The sequence below is a fragment of the Rousettus aegyptiacus genome, unplaced genomic scaffold (assembly GCF_014176215.1).
Source record: "Rousettus aegyptiacus isolate mRouAeg1 unplaced genomic scaffold, mRouAeg1.p scaffold_m13_p_7, whole genome shotgun sequence".
Classification (NCBI taxonomy): domain Eukaryota; kingdom Metazoa; phylum Chordata; class Mammalia; order Chiroptera; family Pteropodidae; genus Rousettus; species Rousettus aegyptiacus.
In genome coordinates this window covers 14,071,032-14,095,543 of record NW_023416310.1, presented here as the reverse complement: position 1 = coordinate 14,095,543, position 24,512 = coordinate 14,071,032, and the positions used below count along the sequence as shown (strand labels likewise).

At 38.3% G+C, this 24,512-nt stretch overlaps 1 protein-coding gene across 1 annotated transcript in view; it reads right to left on the bottom strand.

Annotated features, from left to right (window-relative positions):
- Positions 1-23,444, bottom strand: part of SELENOI (selenoprotein I) — a 36,908-nt gene extending 13,464 nt beyond the window's left edge. The window contains exons 1-5 of the mRNA XM_016135135.2: positions 23,268-23,444; positions 6,120-6,188; positions 5,528-5,636; positions 4,413-4,487; positions 743-1,005 (exon numbers count right to left, since the gene is read on the bottom strand). Coding sequence (XP_015990621.1) covers positions 743-1,005; positions 4,413-4,487; positions 5,528-5,636; positions 6,120-6,188; positions 23,268-23,324 — 573 coding nt within the window. The 5' untranslated portion in view covers positions 23,325-23,444. The remainder of the gene's footprint in view (positions 1-742; positions 1,006-4,412; positions 4,488-5,527; positions 5,637-6,119; positions 6,189-23,267) is intronic.
- Positions 23,445-24,512: the final 1,068 nt, after the last annotated feature.

The following is a 24,512-nucleotide window of genomic DNA, read 5'->3' as shown; positions in this document are numbered from 1 at the left end:
CACAAGCTGTTCCAATTTGCCAACCCAATCACGTCCTTCATCAAAAACAGTTCAATTTCTGATTCTCTACTGGAGCCTTAAGTGCAAATGGGCAAAATGGCAACACAAAAAGCTGAGATTCAAAGGTAGGGAAAGTTATTAGCAAATCCATTAGGAGAAAACAAACCTCCTTGCTCACTGAAAAGTTGGCCAAGACGAAAAGCCAACAACTACATGTGCATACCTGCCTTTACAAAATCAACAGTTCAAATGAAAGAATATTTATTAACATTAAGAAACTGTTCATTTTTTGGTGTAATAATGGCATTGTGTTTGTTTTCTAAAAAGAGCTCTTATTGTTTAGAGATATATAGTAAAATATTTATCACATAATGACAAGAATAATGGGGGGGAGGGACTGGTAAAAAGGGTATACATGAAACTAGACTGGCCATGTGTTGACAACTGCTAAGTAATAGGCACGTGATGGGTACCTAATACCCAATATATAAGGTACCTAGTACATAACAGGCACCTAATTAATGGGTAGCTAATAGGTACATAAGGGTTCACTACACTAGTCTCTACTTTAATATGTTTAAAATTTTTCATAAATAAATAAAGTAATACGAAATAAAAAAATTTTAAATTGCACATCTGTTCTAATCAAAAAAGTATTAGGGCAATAAAGAACGAATGACAAAAACTTCCCCCCAAATTCATGCAACATTGAAAATTTAAGTAAGGTAAAACATATACTTACCACCTGGCTAATGTCATATCCCCATGGCAGGAAGAGAACCCCGGTGTTATACTTCTCCCAGTGGGACAGGATGAAAGAAAACAAAACAACCCATAGCAAGAGGTAAAGAACAAAAACACTGACACCAGACGACCCTCGCCCAAAGATGGAGTACACGGTCACAACAAAGTAAACGCATGCCCAACTATCCAGGCCATGGTCAAAAAGCTCCCCTAAGGGGGTGCTGGAATTGGTTCTGCGGGCTTGCTTTCCATCCACACCATCTGCAACAAAAACACATTACCACAGGAAAAGGTCAACAGCTATACCAGTACGGGGTAAGTCTTCTTCAAAAAACTAGAGAAAACGAAGCAAATCACATCACAGGAATATTAATTAACTAAAGTATAGCTACCAGCCAGTACTATGAAAATCTAACCTGTAATTCCTACAACTGAAAGATTTCAGAAATAAAATCTGTAATTTCTCAAAGTTTAATCTAAAAATTAAAATATTAGGCTGAATGGTGTTAATTTTAGATCTAAGGAAGGAACGTTCTAGTTGGACTCTGAATTTCTCCAAATTTGCCTAACGACTGCGCTGTTCCACTAGCCACAAACTCTCAAGCTTCCAGAGAATATTCAACAGTGATTCATGACATTTTATCTAACCACTCCTTGGCTCTAGGATCCAAAAACACTCTGTACTTCAGTCATAAGACCTATTTCATCCTGTCTGATATTACAGTCACTTCTTTACAGATCTACCGCCTCTACAATTTTACGTGCTTTCAGAAAAGGTTTTGCACATAGTATATTTCAGTAAATGTAAAACTTAAATTTACTGAAACTGTGCAATGCACTATTCTCAATGTTGTGAAGATTACAAGAATCTTCGAATAAACTAAGTTTGTGCCCTCAGAGTGTTTACAACTGAGAAAAAAGGGGAAAAAAAAACATAATTAAAGATATGGTATATCACAAACCATAGAAGAGTACAGAAAAGGGACAAGTTCTCTTCAGGCAGAGATAACCTAGAATGGCTTTCCAGACATGATGACATCGGAGTCGGGACATAACAAATGAGTTGGGTTTCGGTAGATAAGAGATAAAGGAGTATGCCATTTCAAGAGGAGAGAGTGCTATCAGCACAAACAGCAAGATGGAAAAGCACATGCATGTTCAGAGAAAGACAAGTAGTTTAGTTTAGATGTGAAGAGGGCTGTATAAAGAGGCTAGAAGGGAGATCTGACCCAATTTTAAAGTTTTAGGGAGCATGAGGAGCTACTAAAAGTATCTGAGTGACAAGAGTGAAATCAATGGCGTGCGTCTGGAAGCAATGTGAATGACAGGCTGGAAGAGGAACACGAACTAACAATCCAAAACTTGGATAGAACGCAACACGAATGAAAAGCTGGAGGCCAGTGAGATAGTAAGTAAGTAAAAATGACAAGGAAGCAAACAGATGAGCGAGGAGGCTGAAGGAGAAGCAGGCTATCTCCAAAGTTCCCCATCGGGGTAACTAAGAGAGTAGTAGTGTGAACAGAAATAAATAAATCAGAAGAAGAGCAAGACTGATAGAAAAGATGCTCAGTACAACGTCAGATGCTGAAATTGAAATGTTAGCAGGACTCCACACGGTAATGTCAAGCCACTCAACCCCAAGGGATAGCTACAAACATGGGAGTCATCTCAACACTGTTAAGAATCAGAATTACCAAGAAATCAGGAAAAAGAGAAAGTGAAGGATAAAGCAGAGTGGAAGACCTTCGTTTAGGGGCAGAAACAGAGGAGTCTGAGGGGAAGAAATGAAGGGAGAGGAAGAGGGAGGGGAAAAAGAGCCATAGAGCGAGAGAGAGAATGGTAAAACTTAGTTAAAATTGAAGAGTCTGAATTATAAAAATTTCTCCCCAAAAGAAACAGTTTTGTTAACTTAAGTGCATTAGAATTAGGCTAATTATATCAGATTTAAGGAATTAAAAATATCTTATAATTACTGTGTTTCTCATCACAGTATTATCTTGCTCACCCCAGTATCATCCCCGTGTTTGGCTCAGTGGCAAGGAAGGCTTTCAAAAATATTGTTAAAGGAATATATGAAAGGATGAATCCCAAATTCCTGCCCAAATACTGCAGATCACTGTTATATAAGGCTGGGAACTTTTCTCCCCTTAAGTAACTAAACTACTTCCTAAGTCTTTTCTCATTATTTGCTGGCTTAATTTCCTATTTTCAGTGGAACTCCTGTACAGCTATTACAAGTACTGAATTCACGAACTACTTATTAATTAGGTCTTGTGCATCTTCTCATTGAACCCATTCCAGCTCCACAAGTCTGGGGTCTAGATATGTTTCAGAATGCTTTTTAAGAAAGGTAATTCGGGGAATATACCATACCATGTTATGAAAAAAATCCAGCAGGACCTAAAACAGCACCCTGTGATCAAACACATTAATATTTCTGCAGCAAAATATAAGAATAGTCACTTTAGAATTAATAAAGATTATAAATTGCCTCCTGTTAGTTCAAGGCAAGTTTTGCAACAAATAGCTTATGTTAGGTAAGGATCTTTGCCAGAGTTGTGGACCTCAAACAGGTGGATGATACAGTATGTCAAAAAAGGCTCTTATAAAATGCTGTTGAAAGTTAGAGCCCACAGGCCACCCTCACCTTTTCCCTATTCCTCCTTCTTATCTTTAATAAAAGCCTAACTCTTGCAACTCTGGTCAACCACCATATCAGCATTTAATCATGTGCCAGATTATACTGGTTTTATGAGTGCAAGTCATTTTTATCTGAAGAGAGCTCATCAATGTGAAGTCAGGGTCTGCTATTTCACATGCATTTAAAAACTATACACTGCATGCCTACTGTGTTTTAAATCCTGGGTTCAGAGCAGTGAAAAAACCAAAGTAATGTGCTCAAGAAACTTTTATTTTAGAGCAGACAGACAACAAGTAGGCAAGTAAATAGATAACAGGTTGTATGATTTTAAGAGCTAGGGAAAAAAGTAAAGTAGGGAAAGATACAAAGAGAATGCAGGGCAAGCCATGTAGATAATCCAATGAAAATCATCCTTGGCAAAATAGACAGGATGACCTAGCTCAGTAGGCTTCCCTGACCACTCCTTCCACCAAATAAGAACCGATCACTTCCTTATTTGTTCACCCACTGTGTTCTATCATAGCATCTCTCTCAGTATTCTGCGATAATTCGATATGTCAGTATTGCTTCCTGAACTTAAAGCAAAAATGATATCTTATTTCATGAGTTGGCAAATACTTTTTGTAAACAGCCAGACAGTAAATAGTTTAGGCATTCTGGGCCACATAGTCTCTGCTGGCAATTACTCAACTCTGTCTTTGTTGCAGGTAAGCAGCCATAGACAGTATGTAAAAGAATGGGCATAACTGTGTTACAATAAAAACTAACTTAGGAAACAAGGCAACAGGTAAGTTTTGCTCACAAGGGGTAACTCGCCAACGCCTATCTTATTCTTTAAATCCCTAGCAACAAATAACAATATGTTTCATAAAGGAACTCAAAAATACACTTATCAAACTAAACAGGATATTAATAAATCCCAGTTAAATAAATTAAGCATAGGAGAAAATGTTAATTTAGTAGGTGGTTATCCTTGCTCACAGATTCACCAGCCATTGACTAAATTGAGCATGTATCAATTTCTTACCTAGAGTGTAGGCTACGAAGTTGAGGATGCCCACTACAATCCAAACCCAGTCAGGTACATGCTTGTGACCTGGTGCTGCAAAGCAAAGCAACTCAGAGTTTAATTTAGTCTAAGTACAATCGTTCTTACCATAGTATTACTGCCAATGAAAAAAAGTTTCTCTCTATTAAATAGAAACTACAGTACGTTACAATGTATTTTGAATGCAGAACTAGGTAAATATTGTCAGTCCCCAAAAGTCTGCTGAACGCAGAACACAGACGAATTATAATACTAAAACTCTTGACTACATCATTTCTAAATATTCTTACTGTAAAATATGTCCTTTAACTCAAAATACAAAAAATACTAACCTACTTCCATCTTCCTATTCTTTTCAATTCCATCAACTGGATGAGTGATAAAAATAAACCCTACCTACCGCTAGCCACCTCCATCCCAAAACAGTCCAGATTTGCTCCTACTGTCTGAGGCAGAAGCTGGGTGTAGGAGAAAGTGAAGGCAGGAATAGGGGAACAGGTGTGAAAGACTTTGGAGTCCTGGGCAGGAACAGGTTAAAAACTGCCTCTAAAAGTGCTTCTTTCTTCATTCCCCAATAAGGATTCAGATTCTGTTAATAAATATTTAAGGTCTAAGAACCATTTTTAGAGGAAACTGAGGGAAGCAAGAAAGGTTGCTGAGTGAAGGGAAAGACACATCACATTCCCTTTAAAACATGGAGAATTTTTCTTCCATCACCAGAAAAAGGGAAGGGATATGTCTGGAAATAATAGGTCGGTTGAGCTCTGCTTATATTCATTTTTCAGGCAGTTTTGCAGTCCTAACTCTCCATCTTCTTAGAAATTCAATTACTCTTTATTTACCAAAACCTCATGCTTTTTAGAGAGCATACCCAAATTCAGTAGTCAGGTTGGTTTCTGGAACTTAATGGAAATATACATAACAGATTGTGAAAACACATTTCAGCTTTTATACCCAATTCTGACATTTTACATACTCTTACAATATCCAAAACTTTTCAGAAATATGAGCATCTTAACAGAACCAGAAAATAAACATATCTTATTTTCTCTATTTAGACATTTTAAATTTTATATTAAAAGTAATAATCTTACCTGAAGCATAGAAGTCAGGATCAAAGTATGCCATAAGTAAAAAATTGAATACAACCAGTAGAAAGCCAGAAAATGTTATTAGATTTGGAGCCAGCCAAGTAGGAAATACCTATTTTTCAAAATAATTACAAAATAATTAAAGTAGAGGACTCTCTCTGCCCACTATACACAACATACAAATTTAAGTTATACTAAAGGCTATAATTTGAAAGGTCTTATGCAGGAGTTATTTATGTTAAAATGTAAACCATAATCTCTATTTGATAGAAATAAGCACTTTTCTTTCTATTCACTCTGCCTTAAATAATTCTATAGTCAACAAACTTTTGTAATCATAACATTAGATTTATTTCAGAAAACTTTAAATGTCATTTTTTAATGTCATTTTTTAATATTACAAATTCCAGAGTATAAACTTACATTTCAACTATAAGATAAATTGAAAGGTGTATGACTAAGGGAACGAAGGATGAGAGAGGTAGTTTCTCTAGACATCTTAGTAAGTTGACAATTGTATCTGCAACATTCCATAAGATAGTTTAAAATATTTAAAACTTGCTAAACCTAAGTGCATGCCTAGTAATCATCTTACCTTTACTACAGTGTTCCAAAACGGGTGCATGACATACAGAGAGAGTGGATTGGTATCCACAGCACTGTACTGTTAAGAAATGAAAGAAAATATTCAGTTAATTCTTGCAAACAGAATATTTCTTAAATGAAAATAACAGTACAAAAACAACCCCCAAAATATATCTATTTATGTGATATCTTTATTTGAATAATGAAACTAGAGGAGCAATATAAATGAGGCAAAGACTGTCAAACACAGTCAGATTTTTTTTACTCAATCAACTTTTATAATATAATGTTTCAGCAGAAAAATCTATATTGCGTATAAGTTCTCACTTACTATACAGAATCGATAATGTGTATACTGTGTGCATTCAAACACTGATCATATACCTTCTCAGCTTCCTTCATCCCTCTCAACTTATAGATATCTAGTTGTTTTACCTCTTGATACTGTTATTAATGCACTTACAAGCTATGTGACCTTGATGGTTACTTAACCCCTGCCTTAGTTTCTGCAAGATGGGGATAACAGCCTTTACCTCAAAGGACTGCCATAAAGATTAGACAAGTTAATAATATACATGAAGAACTTAACACATTACTTGACCCCTAGTAAGTACTATATAAGTATTAGATATTATTATTAAATGTATTTTGAGACCAAAGGAATGACAGATTGCTTGACATCAGAAAAATGGATTGCATAAATAAGCCAAGGAAAATAACAAGTTAGAGTTCTGTGGTAAGATTATTCCCCAATTTTTGAGCTATTTAGTAAAAAATTCAAAAGAAATTTTAACAAATATCTGCATGTAAATATATATAACGTTAAGAATGATGTCAATGACTTATTCATCAGACACACACACACACACACACACACACACACACACACACACACACACACACTGGAGTACCTGTCATATAAGAAGCACTCCACTAGGTGTGGGGAAGAAGGGATACAAAATTGGTCAGGGATAATTCCCACCCTCATGGAATGGGAATACTATACCTAATTCATTCAACTGACATTTAAAGTGTCATACTAATCAAATGTTTAAAAAAAGTTTTGATTCTGTTTTGTATTTATGTTTAGTATGTATATAAAATAAGCAGTAAGCATTTGAGTATCTAAGTTTTAAAAAATCAGAATTAAAGATCAAAGTTTCTTCCTGAATACTTTATGAATGTGCAGGAAATATCTTCTCATCAGTGTTTCAAGACTTAAAAGTATGACAGAACAAAACAAAAAATAAAAATAATTTAAATGGGGTAAAGACAGTCTCTTCAATAAATGGTGTTGGGAAAATTGGACAGATACATGCAAAAACAAGAAGCTGGACCACCTTCTTACACCGTATACAAGAACAGTCTCAAAATGGATTAAAGACTTAAATGTAAGACCCAAAACCATAAAACTTCTAGAAGAAAACATAGGCAGTAATCTCTCTGATATTGCTACTAGTAATTTATTTTCAGACATAGCTCCTTGGGCAAGGGAAACAAAAGAAAAAATAAACAAAAAGGACTACATCAAACTAAAAGGTTTTTGCACAGTAAAGGGAACTATCAACAAAAAAACACAACCAATGGAATGGGAGAAAATATTCACTTATGATACATCTGATAAGGGGTTAATATCCAAAATATATAAAGAATTCATACAACTCTACAACAAAAAAACAAACAATTCAATTAAAAAATGGGCAGAGGACCTGAACAGATATTTCTCCAAGAAGGAAATACAGATGGCCAACACAGGAAACGAAAAGATACTCAAGGTCACTAATTCAGAAAAATGCAAATTAAAACCACAGTGAGATATCATCTCACACCTGTCAAAATGATTATCAATAAATCAAAGAACAAGTGTTGATGAGGATGTGGAGAAAAGGGAACTCTCATATACCATTGGTGGGATTGGAAATTGGTATAGCCACTATGGAACACAATCTGGAGGTCTCTCAAAAAATTAAAAATGGCTATACCTTTTGACCTGGCAATTGCACTTCTGGGGATTTATCCAAAGAAAACAAAAACAATAATTCGTAAAGATCTATGTACCCCTATGTTCAAAGCAGCATAATTTACAATAGCCAAGATATGGAGACAACCGAAATGCTTGCTCATCAAGAGACGATTGGAGAAAGAAGTTATGGGTCATATATACAATGGAATATTACTCAACCATTAAAAAAAAAAAAGAAATCCTACCATTTGCAACAACATGGATGGACCTAGAGGTTATTACGCTGAGTGAAGTAAGTCAGACAGAGAAAGATAAATATCATATAATTTCACTTATATATGGACTCTAAGAAACAAAAAGAACAAAATAATCAAAACCAGACTCACAAATATAGAAGACAATCTGGTGATGGCCAGAGGGGAGGAGGATTGGGGGACTGAGAGAAAGGGTTAAAGAAGTATAAATTAGTAGTTGATAGATGGTCACCGGGATGGGGACGGCATAGGGAATGCAGTCAGCATTAATGTAATGGCTAGGTGGAGAGCCAGAGGGAAGAAAGAGTAATCGGGGGGATCGTTTCAAAAACTACATAGATGTCTCACCAATGTACTATATACTTGAAAATAATAATAAAATTAAATTTTAAACAAGAATATGCAAAAAATAATAGCTTAAAATACTATAAGCAGAGAGAGTTAACTGGTAAGTCAAATGTTTATTCTACGGACTCAATATCTGAGTGCCTCCATTTCTCCACCCCATGCTGAATGAAATGGGATAATGTGGACAAAAGATCTGAGCTAGATAGTGGAAAGAAAATGGTGATGGAGAATGCGTTTTGCCTCTACGGATTAGAATTAGAAGGTATGCATTTGCATCCAGACTCTCAGCAAGAGCCTACTTAAATGAATATTATACTGTTCTTGCTAGAATCAACGTTTACTTTCATGGGTTCTCTACAGTCTACAAAGCTTTTCCACATAATAGATAAACACTACATCTGAACTTCTGGAGAATGAAGGATTCCTCAACTGACACAATAGCCTGAAATTAAGTCTTCGGACCTGAGGACTGGAACCAATATGAACCCCTGCAGGCTGCTGATGACAAGGTGAGAGAGGGTCCTAGCCTCTTGCATTTCACGAAAGTCTGCATCCAGACCCACATGATGTAGCCAGCAGGTCAGATAAACTGGAAAACCACATATTTCAAGTTTACCATTTACTGCAAAGTACAAAAGTTGTAAGAAGTCCAAATCAGAAGAACACAGCTTAAGCCATCACACAAATAGTTAATATGATACACAAAGTACAATGCTCTTAATTCAAATGTTTGCTGAATGAGTCTCATTCAGCAGCTTTCCATAATTTGACTTAGATCTAAAAGGAGGTCCTTAAACTGATATTTTGATTTGAAAATCTCCTCTTTTTTAAATTCTGAAGTTTTAACTCTCAATCTCTATTTCCGGAGACCAGTACAAGTATGAAAAGAATGCAGGACTAAATTCAAGTCAGTTTGCCTAAGTGGATTTTTTTTACATTTAATAATAGCTGATGAGCTGAAGTATAGAAAGATTAGTATGAGATTACAAAAGGCAATCAACAATAAACCTAAAGAACACTGTGTGCTTTAGCCTTACACACCTGAGTATTTTTTAATGTCACTTATCACTTGTTATAAATAAAGTAACTTGAAACTCTTGTGAATAAATAGGAGGAAAGAAGAATGATTCGAACCTTCCACATACATGAAATAACTAAAATATAAACTTTTAAAGGTTAGAGATTTAGGTTATTTGCTAATGCTTGTTAAATATATTTTTGTTTTCCACTGGAATGATGTTTTGATATACAGTAGAATACCTGACCAGGCGGATTATCCACCTTGAAGGCCTGCTGTAATTTGCTTGGCTCTACAATCTGCTAGCCAGACTAAGTTAGTGCCTTGGCGAAATGCTTGAGGGCCACCACCTGAGTTTGAAAGAATCATTCCTAGGCAAAATCTCAAAACCACAAGAGAGTTCAGCAGATACCCAGTTTTTGCCTGCCTGATCCTCACCTATGAGAATAGGTAAAACATTCATCGGCCTTTTTTTAAATGCCTTTACTTATAAAACATACTCATTTATTACTTCCAGAACCAACCCAATCCAGTGTTAAAACTTTTCTATACTCTAACAAAATCCTCCCTTTCCTCATATTTTCTATCCTGTTTTCTTTTGCCTCATAAAGTTAACCAGACAAGGGTCTAATTTTTCATCCAAACAACAGTCTTTCAAATAGTTGAAGACAGACAGCTCTCCCTGCCATGCCTAAATCTTCTCTTCACCTGGTTAAACATTCCATGCTCCTTTTGCTGCTCCTCTTTTGCCATGGTTTCTGGTTTCAATCTCCTTCATCTAGGCCTAGTTCGCTACAATAGAGGTTGGAAAGCTTTTCCTGCAAAGGGCCAGATAGTAAATATTTTCGGTGTTGCAGGCCATGTGGTCTCTGTAACCAACACTCAGTACTGCCATCAAAGCATGAAAACAGTCACAAAATATGTAAAGAAATGGGCATGGCTGTGTCCACATAAAACTTTATTTACAAAACGGGTGGCCTGGGGGCTTTAGTTTGACAACCTGTGCTCCAGACAATCCAATTTGTTACATACATACAAAGGTGTAATGGAGAATAAAAGGAACATTAGAAATGGTGCAGTAAGCAGAAAAAGAACATGACTAATAAGCCTCTTTTTCCTCAATAACTACTTCTCTAACTGCTGCCCAAAAGATTATTAATTTCCTGTGGCAACCAAATCCTACTGCAGACAAACATACAACTTCATAGACATCTGAACCCTGCCTCAGGCCTTTGTTATATGGATTGCTAAACCACCTTTCTCTATGCTAATATGAGGCTGACTATCGGAACCTGAGTGAAAAACTCTATTTTCACCATTTCAACATTTCACCTTGATAGATGCAACTCCCCTCCAAACCTCTTCAAATTTAGACTCAGCTATCCAAGGTAATAGCTATGCCTCTCAAAACTCTCAGCACATAAATCTGTTGTGCTAATAACGCCTTCACTTAAGTCTTTATAAAAATGCCGATCAAGGAAGAACTTCTAAACATTTCCCTCAGGACTCCTATTCCATTTAATCATTTTTATTTGGGTACACAATTCCGTCCTGTCATCTACAGCAATTACTCTACCTTGCCTACCAGAAAAAATAAAGTCTTACTGAAATCCAGAATTACCTTAGATAGCATTTTGTCAAATATTAGAAAATTTCAAAACTTTTTTTACTTCAGTAAAAAGAAATAAAGTAGAATTCTTTCTTTATTCATTCATACGACAAATATTTACGACTGAATGTCTATGATTTTGGTGGGCACTGAGCTAGGCCACTGGGAAGAGAATGGTGAACAAGACCAAAATGTTTCCTGTGTTCACCAAGCTTACAGTCTAGTTGAAATAGATGATAAGCAAGAGAACAAGCAATAATCACAAGTTGTGATAAAACTGTGAAGGAAATAAACAGGGTGTTGTACGTGAGGGAAAGGGGGCAGGGAGTGTCGGAGAAAGCTTCTCTGAGGAAGGAAGACTTAAGCCAAGTCCTAGAAGAGGAGAACACAGTCAAGTAAAGAATGTATGAGACATAATACTGAGTCGAAGAATTGAGACACTAAGGAAAAGGCCACTATAGATTCCATTTACGTGAAGTTCAAAAACAGACAAAATTAATTTATGGCCAAAGAAGTCATAAGAATAGTTGGTGAGAGGGACTGAATGGGTACCTTCTGAAATGCTGGATGGAGATAATTCCGCGTCTAGAACTGGGTGGTGGTCATATGGGTATACACACATGTAAAATTACATTAGGTTATACACTCAAGATCTGTACATTTCTATATAATTTATAGCTAAAAAGAGAGAAAATAAAGAATATACACGTAGCAGTGTGCATGTGTGTACGTCTGTGTGGTATACAGGTATTGTGGGGAGGGAGATGAATCCCAAGATACCTTCCAAGCAGAGGAAACAAAATGTGCAAAAACCACAAAGCTAGAAATGCTTGAAATACTGGAGGGAGCCAATGTAGCTAGAGCTTAGTGAGCAAGGAAGAGTAGTTTGAAATGAGATTGGAGATGTGGACACATACCACCCAGCAGGACCACAAGGAGCTAAATTTTGTCTCAGCCCAATGCACGTCCTGATTTATATTTTTAAAGGATCACACTGATTACAATGTAGAAAATGGACTGGAAGGAGGCAAAAGTACAAACAGTTAAGAGATATAGTTATAGTACATCAGGCAAAAGATGACTATGGGGTAGGCTGGGAGTAGTACAGTAACTCTAAGTTCCAAAATACTCTGTGACATGTTCATTTTTGAGGATATTAGATATGTGAGTCTCCTCTCATTTAAGGAAATTGGCTCTAATGAAAGAAAAACTATGGAACCACCTCCTTGAAACTAAAAGTATTTCCTTTATACAGGTACTAGATTTTAAATCCCTCTGTACACTGATAAGAAAACTCACAGCTGCTGACTCACCCTTGCACTAAATACAGAGCTCTGGATAACCTGGGCTACTGTCCTGAGTAATGTTCAACTATCTCTATCAGCAGGTTTCCTTTGCTTTGTGTTCTGATCAATATGAGAACAAGACTCTTACTCTCAAATGACTTTTAACATAAGGCCTGTCTTTACTCATCTGAAATATAAACTTTATACCCATAATACATATTTTAGTTAACTGTGGGAATACAGAAAATGTGGCTTGAGTACAAGCTAATAATAGTTCTATAAACTGCACTTATTCAGATCTAAGCAAAGCCGAACGGCATTTCTGATTTTTTAAAATTATTTCCAAAATTATTGAGTGCAAAATCATCCATGTTTTTAGGAATAAAAAGACAGTCACACAGAATCGATTTTAGTTCATGACTAAGTTCATTGTATGAAATTATAGTATTTATTGCTCATATGAACACTCCAGACATCCCTAAAATGAAATAAACAGATTACCAACCTCTCTTGAGAACTCAGGAGAAAGAAATGAAATGTCAACTCTCTCTCTTACTTTTCTACTTCTGCACAATGAAGCTCAGGGTCTGGTAAGGTACTGGTGCGGCACGGGGGTCAGTTCCCTTTGGACCGATCTTGTGATTCAATCAGGTTGATGTTTAAGTCTTTACAGGGACAGAAACTGTTATGGCCAACACGTGCTCCACCGTTTCTGGAGCAGAGTTCTTTAGCTTTGGCATTCCAACACTTCAGGCCAGTCACTTAAGCACAAAACATAAAACGAGGGCTCTCAAGTATTAAAAACTGTTATTCACTCAAAAATTAAGAGTTGCCTTTCACATATAAATGTGAGACTCACTGATTACTGAGACATAAAGGGACAGTTAAGAGACTCCAGAAAGCCTCTTAACCTGATCCTTTCTGCTTCTGGCACACAGTAGGCTGAGCTCAATAAACACATCTGCATGTTTGTACACATGAATAAATACGCGAACTATTTTGCATGCTCATTTAAGTAGCAGCAGTAGAGAATTGATCTATCAGTGATGAGGAGTGTTACTTCCTTCACCAAATCTATTTTCCCCAAGAAAATGGACCAGAGCAACTTTGAACTTCACAAGGGGAAGTTCCTCTTACTACTTCCTTATTAATAGTATCATGTTTACATTTGTAGCATGTTTTACAGCTTCCAAAGGACAATTATATCTGCTCTCCAATCTGATGTTGTAAGATAGTTAAGGTAGACTAGTCCTTCCTATTTTATAGATGAAGAGACATAAAATTTAGAGATTAACAGCTAATAAACAGGATGATCTAAACTGTAAGTCCTTTCTGAGTCATCTTGGAACATTTCTGTGAAATTAATTGCTTCACTTCATTTTAAACCCAACTACCCTTTCCTAGCTCAAATACAATTATGAGCTACCTAGATCCAATATACTGAAATCATTATTAACATAATATCCTCCAATACACATTTTTCTGTCTTTCAATTTGTGGCAGATACATGCTAAAGTAATCCCCAATGAGTCAAGCCCTTGTATAATCAATCTCCTCCCCTTAATGGGTCATTTACTACTTGAAGGCGGAACCTGTGACTTGCTTCTAACAGACAGAATATAGCAAAGACAATGGACGTCACTGCCTTGACTAGGATATGTTATATAGCAAAGGTGATGAGATGTCACTTCCATGATACATTTTGTAGGTAAGACTCCATCTTAGCAGTTTAGAGTTTCCCGCTGATTTTGAAAAAGTAAACAGCAATGATGTGACCTGCCTTGGTGAGAGCCATGTGGCAGGGAAAAGTGGGCAACCTCTAGGAACTGAAAGCCTCAGCCCTACGAGTGGAAAGAACTGAATTCTGCCAACCACCATATGAGCCTGGGTGAGGAATCCAAGATCCAGATGAGGACAGAGCCCAGCTGACACCTTAACTGCAGTCCAGTGAGACCTTGAGCAGAGGACCCATCTAACCATGCCCAGATTTCTTGACTCATAGAAAAGTGCATTGTTTTATGCCGAATCTGTGGTAATTACCCAGCAACAGAAAACTAACATACAATTCTGAAAGCACTACATCATCCTCTTTTCTAGTAAGAGATAGCTTGAGGCTCCTATCCACCTGATGTTTGGGAGCTAACTTATGAATGTTACAGTAATAGTTTCTTATTCCTTTACATTCAGTTCTTGGTTTTATTAACTGCTCTCCAGAATGCAACACAATTCAATACTTTGATGAGGTGGTTCTCAAAATGTAGTAGCCAAACTGGATGCAAATTCTTGGGCCTTACTGCAGAGGTACAGAATCAGACACTCTGGTGGTGAAGCCCAGCAATCGTTCACCAAACCGTCCAGGTGTTTCTGATGATTACTCAAGTTTGAGGGCCACTGTTCTGGTGAAAATGAACAGTAAGGACACTCCAGCCACTCTTAAGCTGAAGGACAAGCCACACCATCAGTTTAGTAGTCAACACCTATACCTCCTCATGGTGAATTCACATGCTACATTTCAAGTGAGAGAGGTCTAATAAAATTTAGCAAATATTCACTAAATGCTTACTAAATCCAAGGCATTGTGCTAGGGAAAAAATCTACTATAACACCACCAACTCTAAACTTAAAAAGAAAAAAAAAAAGGTTATATTAACGCTGGGACAGAAATAAAGTTTCTTAAAAGTACTTATCAACATAAGACTAAGAACTATACCCACAGAGAACATGACTCAGTGGGCAATGAGATCTCATGTCAGGGCAGATCGCCACTTATATCTGCTAAGAAATCAGAGAGAAGACAGTGGTAAGAGAGAACAGGGGAAGAGCGAGAGCAACGAGACAAGAACAAACAAGTCATAAGGACAAACAAACAGGTTTGCCTGCTAGACTTAAACAACCTATAATAAGCTCCAACAAGAGATAAGATAAAACAAAAGGGAGTATTCGGTGAAGGAACTTGAAATACTTGCTGAGAAACCTGGACACTAAACACATGATAAACACGTGGAAGGTATTACAGATTCATAAACAGGAGAGTGGTATTTGAGCAAATTTACTTACTCTGCCTGCTGTACTATTATACATGTTTAAACAGAGCAAGAAACCTGAAGTCAAAGCCTGCCTGTGAGACCCAAGCTAGATACAGACCTTTCAGTTACTTTTTCCATCTGTTCATTATGTTGCCACACTTAACTTCCTTTCCTAAAGTATACTCTCTCTCCCGTATTACTTCCTGAGGTGTAGCTATGTGTATCTATGTCATATGCTAGCTAATGTTCACAAGCAGAGAAGCTCAAATGTCAAGTGTTACACTAATATAGCACTATGTACCAGTTACTGTACAAATAGTAATTCAATTTTGATAATGATCCTATGAGGTAGATACTACCCCATTTCACAGGTGAGGAAACCTGGTTATAGAGACTAAGTAACCTGCCCAAGATCAGAGCTAGTAGGTGGGTTCTTTTTAATATTAGGCCCAAAGCTAATTATTTAATCGAAAACCTTTTATCTCAATCACAGCTAATAGTAAATGAGATGTCCTTAAAACTCAACTAAATGTAAGACTAGTACATACAAGCCCACTGGCCTCTACTAATAAGTTAAAACTGGGGACAAAGAAATCAAAGTCAATTTTCCTTTTCAAAATCAATTTATATTTTCTCCATCTGCAAATATTAGACACAAATCCAATTACTTATGACATTGAAGGTCTTTATTCTAATGTTTACACATCTTATACATAACACCCAGTAACCACAAGGCACAGTTAATATTTCATCCTTAGATTTGAGAGGCAACATATCATGAAGAACATGGACCAAGGACTAAGAGTGCCTGGGTTCAAGTCTCAGCTTGGGACCTTAAACAAGATACTTAAACTGTTTCTCAGTAAAATGAGGAAAATAAGAGTGCCTCTAACCCACACGGCACTTGTGAACATTAAATGAGATATGTAAATCCTGGCATATAGTAAATGCTGTATGAATGTTTGCTATCATTATCATTGTTATTCAGTATTTAAAATGATATTGCTCTTGCCACAAAACTTTCCTTCACCGAGCTCACTAGACTTGGCCTGGTCCCTCACATTCCCACCCTTTCTTGAGCCTCAAACTTACCATGGTCTTCCTAGTCTCTGTGCCTTAGTTCCCATGAGTCTCTGAAAAATCCTTCCCCAATTCCCTTATGCACTGGACAAATTCTTATTCAGCCAAGAAGTTCTTAATATTTAAGCATTACAGTAGTTAGAAAAACAAACCAACATCAGTGAACTGGCATTTCAGAAAGTAGCAAAAGAACCAATTCAAGATGTTTCCTCTAAATAGCAGTTAAAAACATAATACACCTCCCGACCACTTATTCTTTTGGCCTCTCCCTCTGCAGAGGTTTCCCATCCACCCTTCCCCCACTCCCTCTGAAAGAATCCTGTCTCTGCCAAGTGCAAAAATAATCCTGAGACATTTGTAAATACATATCTAAGACCATTGAAATGCTTTTCAGACCACTAGGGTACTTACAGGCAGGAGAGGCCACTTCTTCTCATCTATTTAAGGAGACCGAGGCACAACTAAAGATAAGCGATTCGTGAATTAACTGTAACATCTAGGTAACACCATGTGAACATGTGACACTGTAGTAGGCCTGCGGCCATAGCAAGAGAAAATCAAAAGATCAAGAATTTCTCAGGCTTCTACTGTGCTTCAGGAGCAGGAGGACAGTGTTCTAGTCTTTGGAATCATTACAGAAATACTCTGACGGAGAGCAAATTACCCACAAATGATACTTCTTCAGCACATGAAGTTTTCCCTGTTTTAATTCCAAGACCACAAATCACACCTTCATGTGGCCCCATCCAAGAGAAGTTCCCTGGGCAAAAGATTACTGTTATCCTGTCAGATTCAGCATCGGCTGTCATTTAAATTATAATTGTACTTCTATAAAAATCAACCTCTCGTGGGCTATCAAGAGGATTAAATTTTTGACTCAACAAATGTCAGGTGCTATCTTTACTAAGGGTACTTTCACAGAATTAATCCTTTATAAAACCTTTACTTCAGTGACTTCAGCCTCTATCTACCCAGTCATCCCACCAGAACCTGAGTCATTCCCGACTCCTCCTTATCTTTCACCCCCTGATCCCTGCACCAACACCTCCAGCTAGTCAGTCACCATGTTCTGCCAGTTTAAAATCTTAAATCAAAGTTAACAAGCTCAAATGTCCACAGGGATCAGGCAGGTAAACTGAACAAATCAGACCTGCATGAAGCCTACAGACTGGAAAAGAAATGGCCAACTAGAGAATAAATATCCTTTTTAAAGACAGCAAGCTCTTCAGCTTTGGGGGATTCTTGTCAAGAAGAAACTTAGGGCCAGTATTGCCCAGTATTCTGGTTTACCAACAGAACTAGGTGTAGAATAAATTAAACATGTCTGCTGCCAAGTACGGTGGGCAGGTTAACCGGCTGTTATCTCCATCTTTAGAATCCCCACCTCCTTTTCAAGCCCCACTGCTTAGATTCAGGCCTTTCTCATTTCTTACCTAGTTTTATGCAGGAGGATCCTTACCTCCACCACCATACGTTCACTTTTACAAGTTGCCAGGGTGAGCTTCCTAAAATTAAAATCTGATCCTGTTTGAAATCCCTAAGTGGCTTCCCCAAATCTATAGCATTGTAATGTAACTAAAAAACACCTGAGGTTTAACATGCAGATAACAGCCATCTATCTAATCTGAATCTCCCAAAGTGGGCCTGAGAATCTGCTATTTAAACATTTTTCAAGGGATTCTGATACCAATAGTCTTTGGACAATAGAAACATTGATCTACAGGGTAAAATCCAGAAGTCCTTTGCATCAAATCATCCCCCTCTGCAAGGGCCCACCTCCCTCTTCAGTCTCCTCCCCTGCTACTCCACCATTAGCCTAAACATCTAACTTCTCTGGTTCCTAGAAAATACCCTCTCAAGCCTCTGCAAGTGCCCTCACCCCACTCCCGCTTTGCACTCCACTGGTATCTTATTGTGCAATGGCTTTTCTCCTCTCTTTATATGGTAATAGTGAGGCCTACTCAGACTTCATCTTTCTAGACTGAACTCTGCATTTCCCTCCATCACCTCTCTAATGTCTTTCTCAACTCTATGCCTCACTTGGCAGAGCTGCTGCCTTCTCCTCTCCCACAACACACAGCACTTACCTAACTGTGTTTATTAACTATTTATAACTACTAACTTGTCCATATGACACCAAACTGGGTCCCTTGAAAGCAGGAATCTTAGCATGGCTTAACTATCACAGCCCAATACAATGTCTGACAGAGTAAGCATTCAATAAATGCTTACCAAATAAACAAAATCAAACTGTATGAACCACAAAGAGAAAAAACCAAATTCGAGTTCTTTAGCATTATCATCAAGATGCAGTCTCTCTTTACAACCTTAATTGTAATACTAATAAATTCATAATGATCACCATTCCTATAATCAAGATGTTATTGACAGCCAAGTTAATTAACTACCATAGTAGCAAAAATCAACTCATCATAACATTATATTCTTGTAACCAAACAAGATATTTCACAGAACACTTCCTCTGAAGCAAAATGATACAATTTGAAACTAACTGATACACTATCAATTAAAACCATGCCTTCCCTAGGTCAGATTAGTTAAACCACAATATAAATTTCACACTTAGCTAGGTGGGAAAAACTTTCAACTACAAAGTCCTATCCATTAAGTTGCCACCCTGTTCCCAGACCTGTCCAAAGAAAGGACAGGTAGAGATGAGGAATAAGCCTCGCGAGGGTGAAATCCCTCAACATAATTGTCTGAAGGTACATTTACAAGGAACAGAGAACAATAGTAGTTAAACCCATAACATCTTCATATTCAAAATACAAAAGTATCCTTCTGATATCCAGGAGATGCACAGCTCCCTTTACCAAACTTTCAAAAATAGTGTATAGTCTTTTATACTTTCGCTCCTTCAATAAATATAAGTTGAGTGCCTACTCTGGTCATGTGCTAGACCTTGGTCACGCTGAAGAAGAAAGGTATAGGCCCTGTCCTCCCAGAGCTCATAACCTGACAGAAAAGGCAGACACTAATTATTAAACTATTTAATAAAACTGTGGTAACACAACAAAGAACACAGTGTTTAGAGAGCATATAACACAGAATCCATCCCATGCTTTTTTCTGTACTAAAAACCAGTTGCCTTACAGATTCTTACTACAGAAACCCAATGACCACTCTACATGTATACCCCTTTCAGCAGTTATTCGGAATAACTGCCAGGTTTCTAACTGTAGCTCTCAGATGTACCTCAACAGAAGATAAAGAAATTAAACTAGTTTAAAAGTAATTTTTCCACCAGCTGCTTTTATAGTATCAATTTTTCTCTACATCTCTTTGCTCTAATATACATGGTCACATCAGCGAATAAAATGTCTTTCAAGTGTTTTGAGTCTTTACCCATTGACAGGTAAAGCTGTTTTAATTCAATAGGCTCTTATAAAGCACTTACTGTCAAAGACCACACCATGAGAATGAGTGATCCTCAGGAAGAAAAAGTCTCTAGGTGTGATTCACATTCCAGTAAAATTGACCAGACTTTTCACTTGGACATCTCTGGATTCATATTTTTTAATATGAACACAGTAGTGAGTAAAGAACTCTCTATTAGAAGAAATAAATTTGTGCCCTCCACTTTTTTAAAAAAAGAAGCCTCATTATAACTAAAATAACATCAACAAACTACATTTTACTGAACATCAGATGCTTGCTTAATTGATCTGTTTGTTGTCCAGGATGATAGGATATCTGCTTGTCAGATACAGGACATGAGTCAGATAATGGAAGAGGGGAAAATAGGAACAGAAAAGCATACTAAAATTACCTGTAAATTAAGACATCTATTTAGTTGGAAATATCAATCAAAAAAGACCGCTAATAAGAAAAAGACACTGCTGCAAATGAAACAGCTGTTCTACACTTACCCAGAAAGATATATCCTAGTTAGAAGAAAAAGTTTTAAATTTCAATATTTACAATGCAAAACAGGTAACAGAAAGGGGATAAAGCTTAAGGCAAAAGAGGAGGTCATCTAGGTTAATAACCTTCTCCAATGAAAGTTGTAAAGCCCTGGCCTGGGTTACCAAAGCTCTGGAGCTTCTTTCCCCTTAATATTTTAGGGCAAATCAGCAAGTAGCACCTCAGTTCAAAATGGAATGGCACAATATGACTTGAAAGCAGAGTATGAATAAACTATGTGACCTTCTGAGGTCCCTTACAGTTTTGCCAATTCCAGTTAGACACAACCTATTGTGGCTTTTTCATTCATTCATTCATTCATTCATTCCACAAAGGTTTACTGGGTGCCCAGTATGTACAGCAGCATGGTGCTCAGATCACAGTGGTTCACAAGGCAGGTCTAACCTCTTGGGTATTACATTCTAGTGGGGAGACACGCTAAACTAATTCCATAAGGAAGCCGAGGGCGCTATGAGAACATACTAAAAGGGAAAGCAGTAGTTAGGAAACGCTTCTCTGAGGAACTGATATTTAACACTTGAAGATGAATGTAAATGGGAAAGGGAACTACCTTCCTGGCAGACATAACATGACTTGGAGATCTTAAAAAAAGGAAAGGTGAGATGGTTACTAAGGCTGGGAGGGGCAGTGAGTGGCATGACATGAAGCTGGTGACGAAGACAAGGACCAGATCTTTCAGAATCATGCAGATCGTGTTATGAATTTTTGGACTTCATTCCAAGAGCAATGGGAAGAGAGTGGAGGGTTTTAAGCAAAGAAGTGATGTGACCAGATGCTTATTTTTTAAAAGATCACTATGAAATATAGAAAAAAAGACTAGAAGAGCAAAAGCAAAAGTAGGTGAACAACAAAATAAAGTAGTATTGAATTACAACACAAAGTATAAAATAAATATTCACAAACTCATACTGATATCAATAAGTGACTGAATAAAGATACATTGGGAAGAACAGATGAATCTTCCATGCAGAATTCCAAATAAATTATGTCTACACTCTGCCCCCGAACAGGTAGAACATAACTCTCCTCTCCTTAAGTGCTAACTGTGCAGAGTAACCTCCTTCCAAAACAGAGTAACTTTACAGGGAGAAACCTGACAAACACTACCTCAGACACACGATCAAAGTCAATATCAATAGTGGTAAGTCATGCTGACAGCACGTACTCTTCACATAATACAATGAGAACAACACTTCGCCTCTGTGGCCTTGCTTCCAAAAACCCATAACCCTCGTCTAATCATGAGAAAAACATCAGACAAACTCCAACTGAGGACATTTGTACAAAATACCTGACCAGAACTCTTCAAAACTATCAAGGTTATCAGAAACAAGAAAAGCCTGAGTAACTGTCACAGCCAAGAGAAGCGTAAAAAGACATGATAACTAAATGTAATGTGGGATCCTGGATGAGATCTAGGAACAGAAAAAGAACATTAGGTAAAAATTAAGGAAATCTGAATAAAGCGTGGACTTCGGTTAATAATAATGTGTAAATATTGGTTCATTAATTGTGACAAATGTACCATACTAATGTAAGATGTAAATAATAAGAAAAACTGGGTGTGGAATATATGGGAACTCTGTACCATCTGCACAATTTTGGTTGTAAATCTATATTAAAATATTCTAAAACTATTCTAAAATAAAAAGATTACTTAAAATGTATGTGGGGAGGGTGATAAAGACACCACCCTTCTAGTTTAGGCTAAAAATGATAGAACATACAGCATCTGATGATTCACTGGCTGCTGGGTGGAGTACAGAAATCAGGAGTGAAAGCGACACAAGTAGCAAGAATGAAAGGTTACTACCCAGATTTCACCCTTGGACAACTGGATGGATAGAAAAGTCATTCACTGATAAGAAAGCACTGAAAGCGAACCAGATTTGGAGGAAAAGTTAAGCATTTACTGGAGGCCCCTTATGTGCCTGGTGCTTCTCAAATTGCTATAGTCATTTTGCACGGTAGACTACTATTTGGCCCAAAGCCAAATAAAGAAATTAGGTTTTGGTATCAGGTTTGGTTTCAGGCTTATATGTACGCCAAAGCCCGCGCTTGTTCCATTACACAGTTTCGTCCGTGCGCATTTACATTAACTGGCAGCCCAAGAGCCACGAGGTACTGCTGAGAAAGCCTCTTTACTGGGAGTGGAAGTGGAGTGTATTAGTAGTATGGCCTCAGTACTCACTCCCTCTCCCCGGGCCTCATCTGCCAAAAGACCATCTCTGTCTCTTAAGTTGTATACGAGAGGCGGGCAGAAACTTCATTGAAATGAAGACGATTAAGACACCACAGTCAGGAACTGTATCACCTCTCAGGGGGCTTAAATAATAATAATAATAATGAAATAAAGAAGCAAAGAAAATTCTCTCGCTCCACTCTCGCCGAGTGGTCTCCGAAGGCAAAGGCCATCCCTCGGGAGGGTGCTGAGTCGGGTCGGCGGGCCCACGGTGCTCCCACGCACCCCAACCCCAAAGACCCAGGACTCAGCAGGACCCCAGAAAAAACGCCTGCCAGCCCGCCCGGAGCCACGGCGCACAAGGTGACACGGACCGCGCCGGATCCTCAGCCGCCCGGGAGAGGCCGGCCCGAGGAGGGAGAGGGGCGTCCGCAGGGCCCGCGCTACCTTGTACTTATCAAAGCCAGCCAGCTGCTCCGGGCTCACGTATTCGTAACCAGCCATGGCCACCCGAACACCAAGCGCCCACTCGGCAGCGACTCTCCACGGCAAGGTGCGGAAACACCAGCACCCGCTAGGTAAGGCTGGGGAAGAACTGGGCTGGCACTATTCGAAGGGCCGAGCTCCGCCCAACGCGCATGCGTTTCCGCCTCGGCCACTTTGCCACCGCCCACCGCGCAAGCGCAGTCCCGCCACTCACCGCCCACCAAGGGAGGGTCGCCTGCCCGCTCATGCGGTCCGCCCCCTAATGCCGTCGCAGTCCAATCAGCGTGGAAGGGGCAACACTAAGTCCTGCCTTCCAGGTCTCCTCATCGCTTCATTCGCTGGTTGAAATTGGTGAGTTGTGATAAGGCGAGAGAGGAGGTGAAAGGTCAGGCTCCCAGGAGGCTTTGTTTCTGCTCCTTGCCACTGGACAAGGGTGGCGATGATTTGCTAACCCAAACTGTGTGGCGATTTGGGGCTACCCTTTTAATCTTTATGGTAGAGTGGTTGCACGCGAACCTGTTTAGCACCACCCCAGGGAAGAGGGTTTAGTTTCCGCAAGCCGTAAAGGAGCAGAAGTAAAAGAACAGAAATAGTGACTGTGCCCACTCCTCTTCCAGCTCCTGGCATGGTGCGCTGCGCGCAATAGGAATTTAGTAAGCGAGATTTGACCTGGAGAAGCCAGTGGGCGGTTGGGTGAGATACTTTTTGCCATTGGTAAAGGAGCGTGAAAAGGCACTGGAGACAAATCCCTTAGGTCAATGTTGTTTGTGAACCTTGTACCACCTCACCACACTCCGCTCTATCAAACTGTTCCAAATTCAGATTGCTAATGTCTCCCGACCAGATAAAAGCACTGGTCTCTGAGTCTCTAGGGGACCTTAAATGCGTTTGAAAGAAATGTGTTTACATAATTGGAGTTTAGTTAACAGTAGAAAGAACAGTAGATTAACAGCTAGTGGGTATGCACCTAATAAAATTTAATAATAGTAATAGGTGCCACCATTTATTGAGTGCCTTCTGTGTGAGGGAAATTTATATACATTTTTACCAACCCTCATAACACTATGAGGTGGAAGGCATTTTCCCCCACTTTGCAGATTATTAAATCAAAATTGAGATCGTTACAGGTATTACCCAATTTTCAAAGTTTCCATTAGAACACTTGGCTTTTAGGAAAGATCTACGTTAGTACAACAGGGCCTCAGA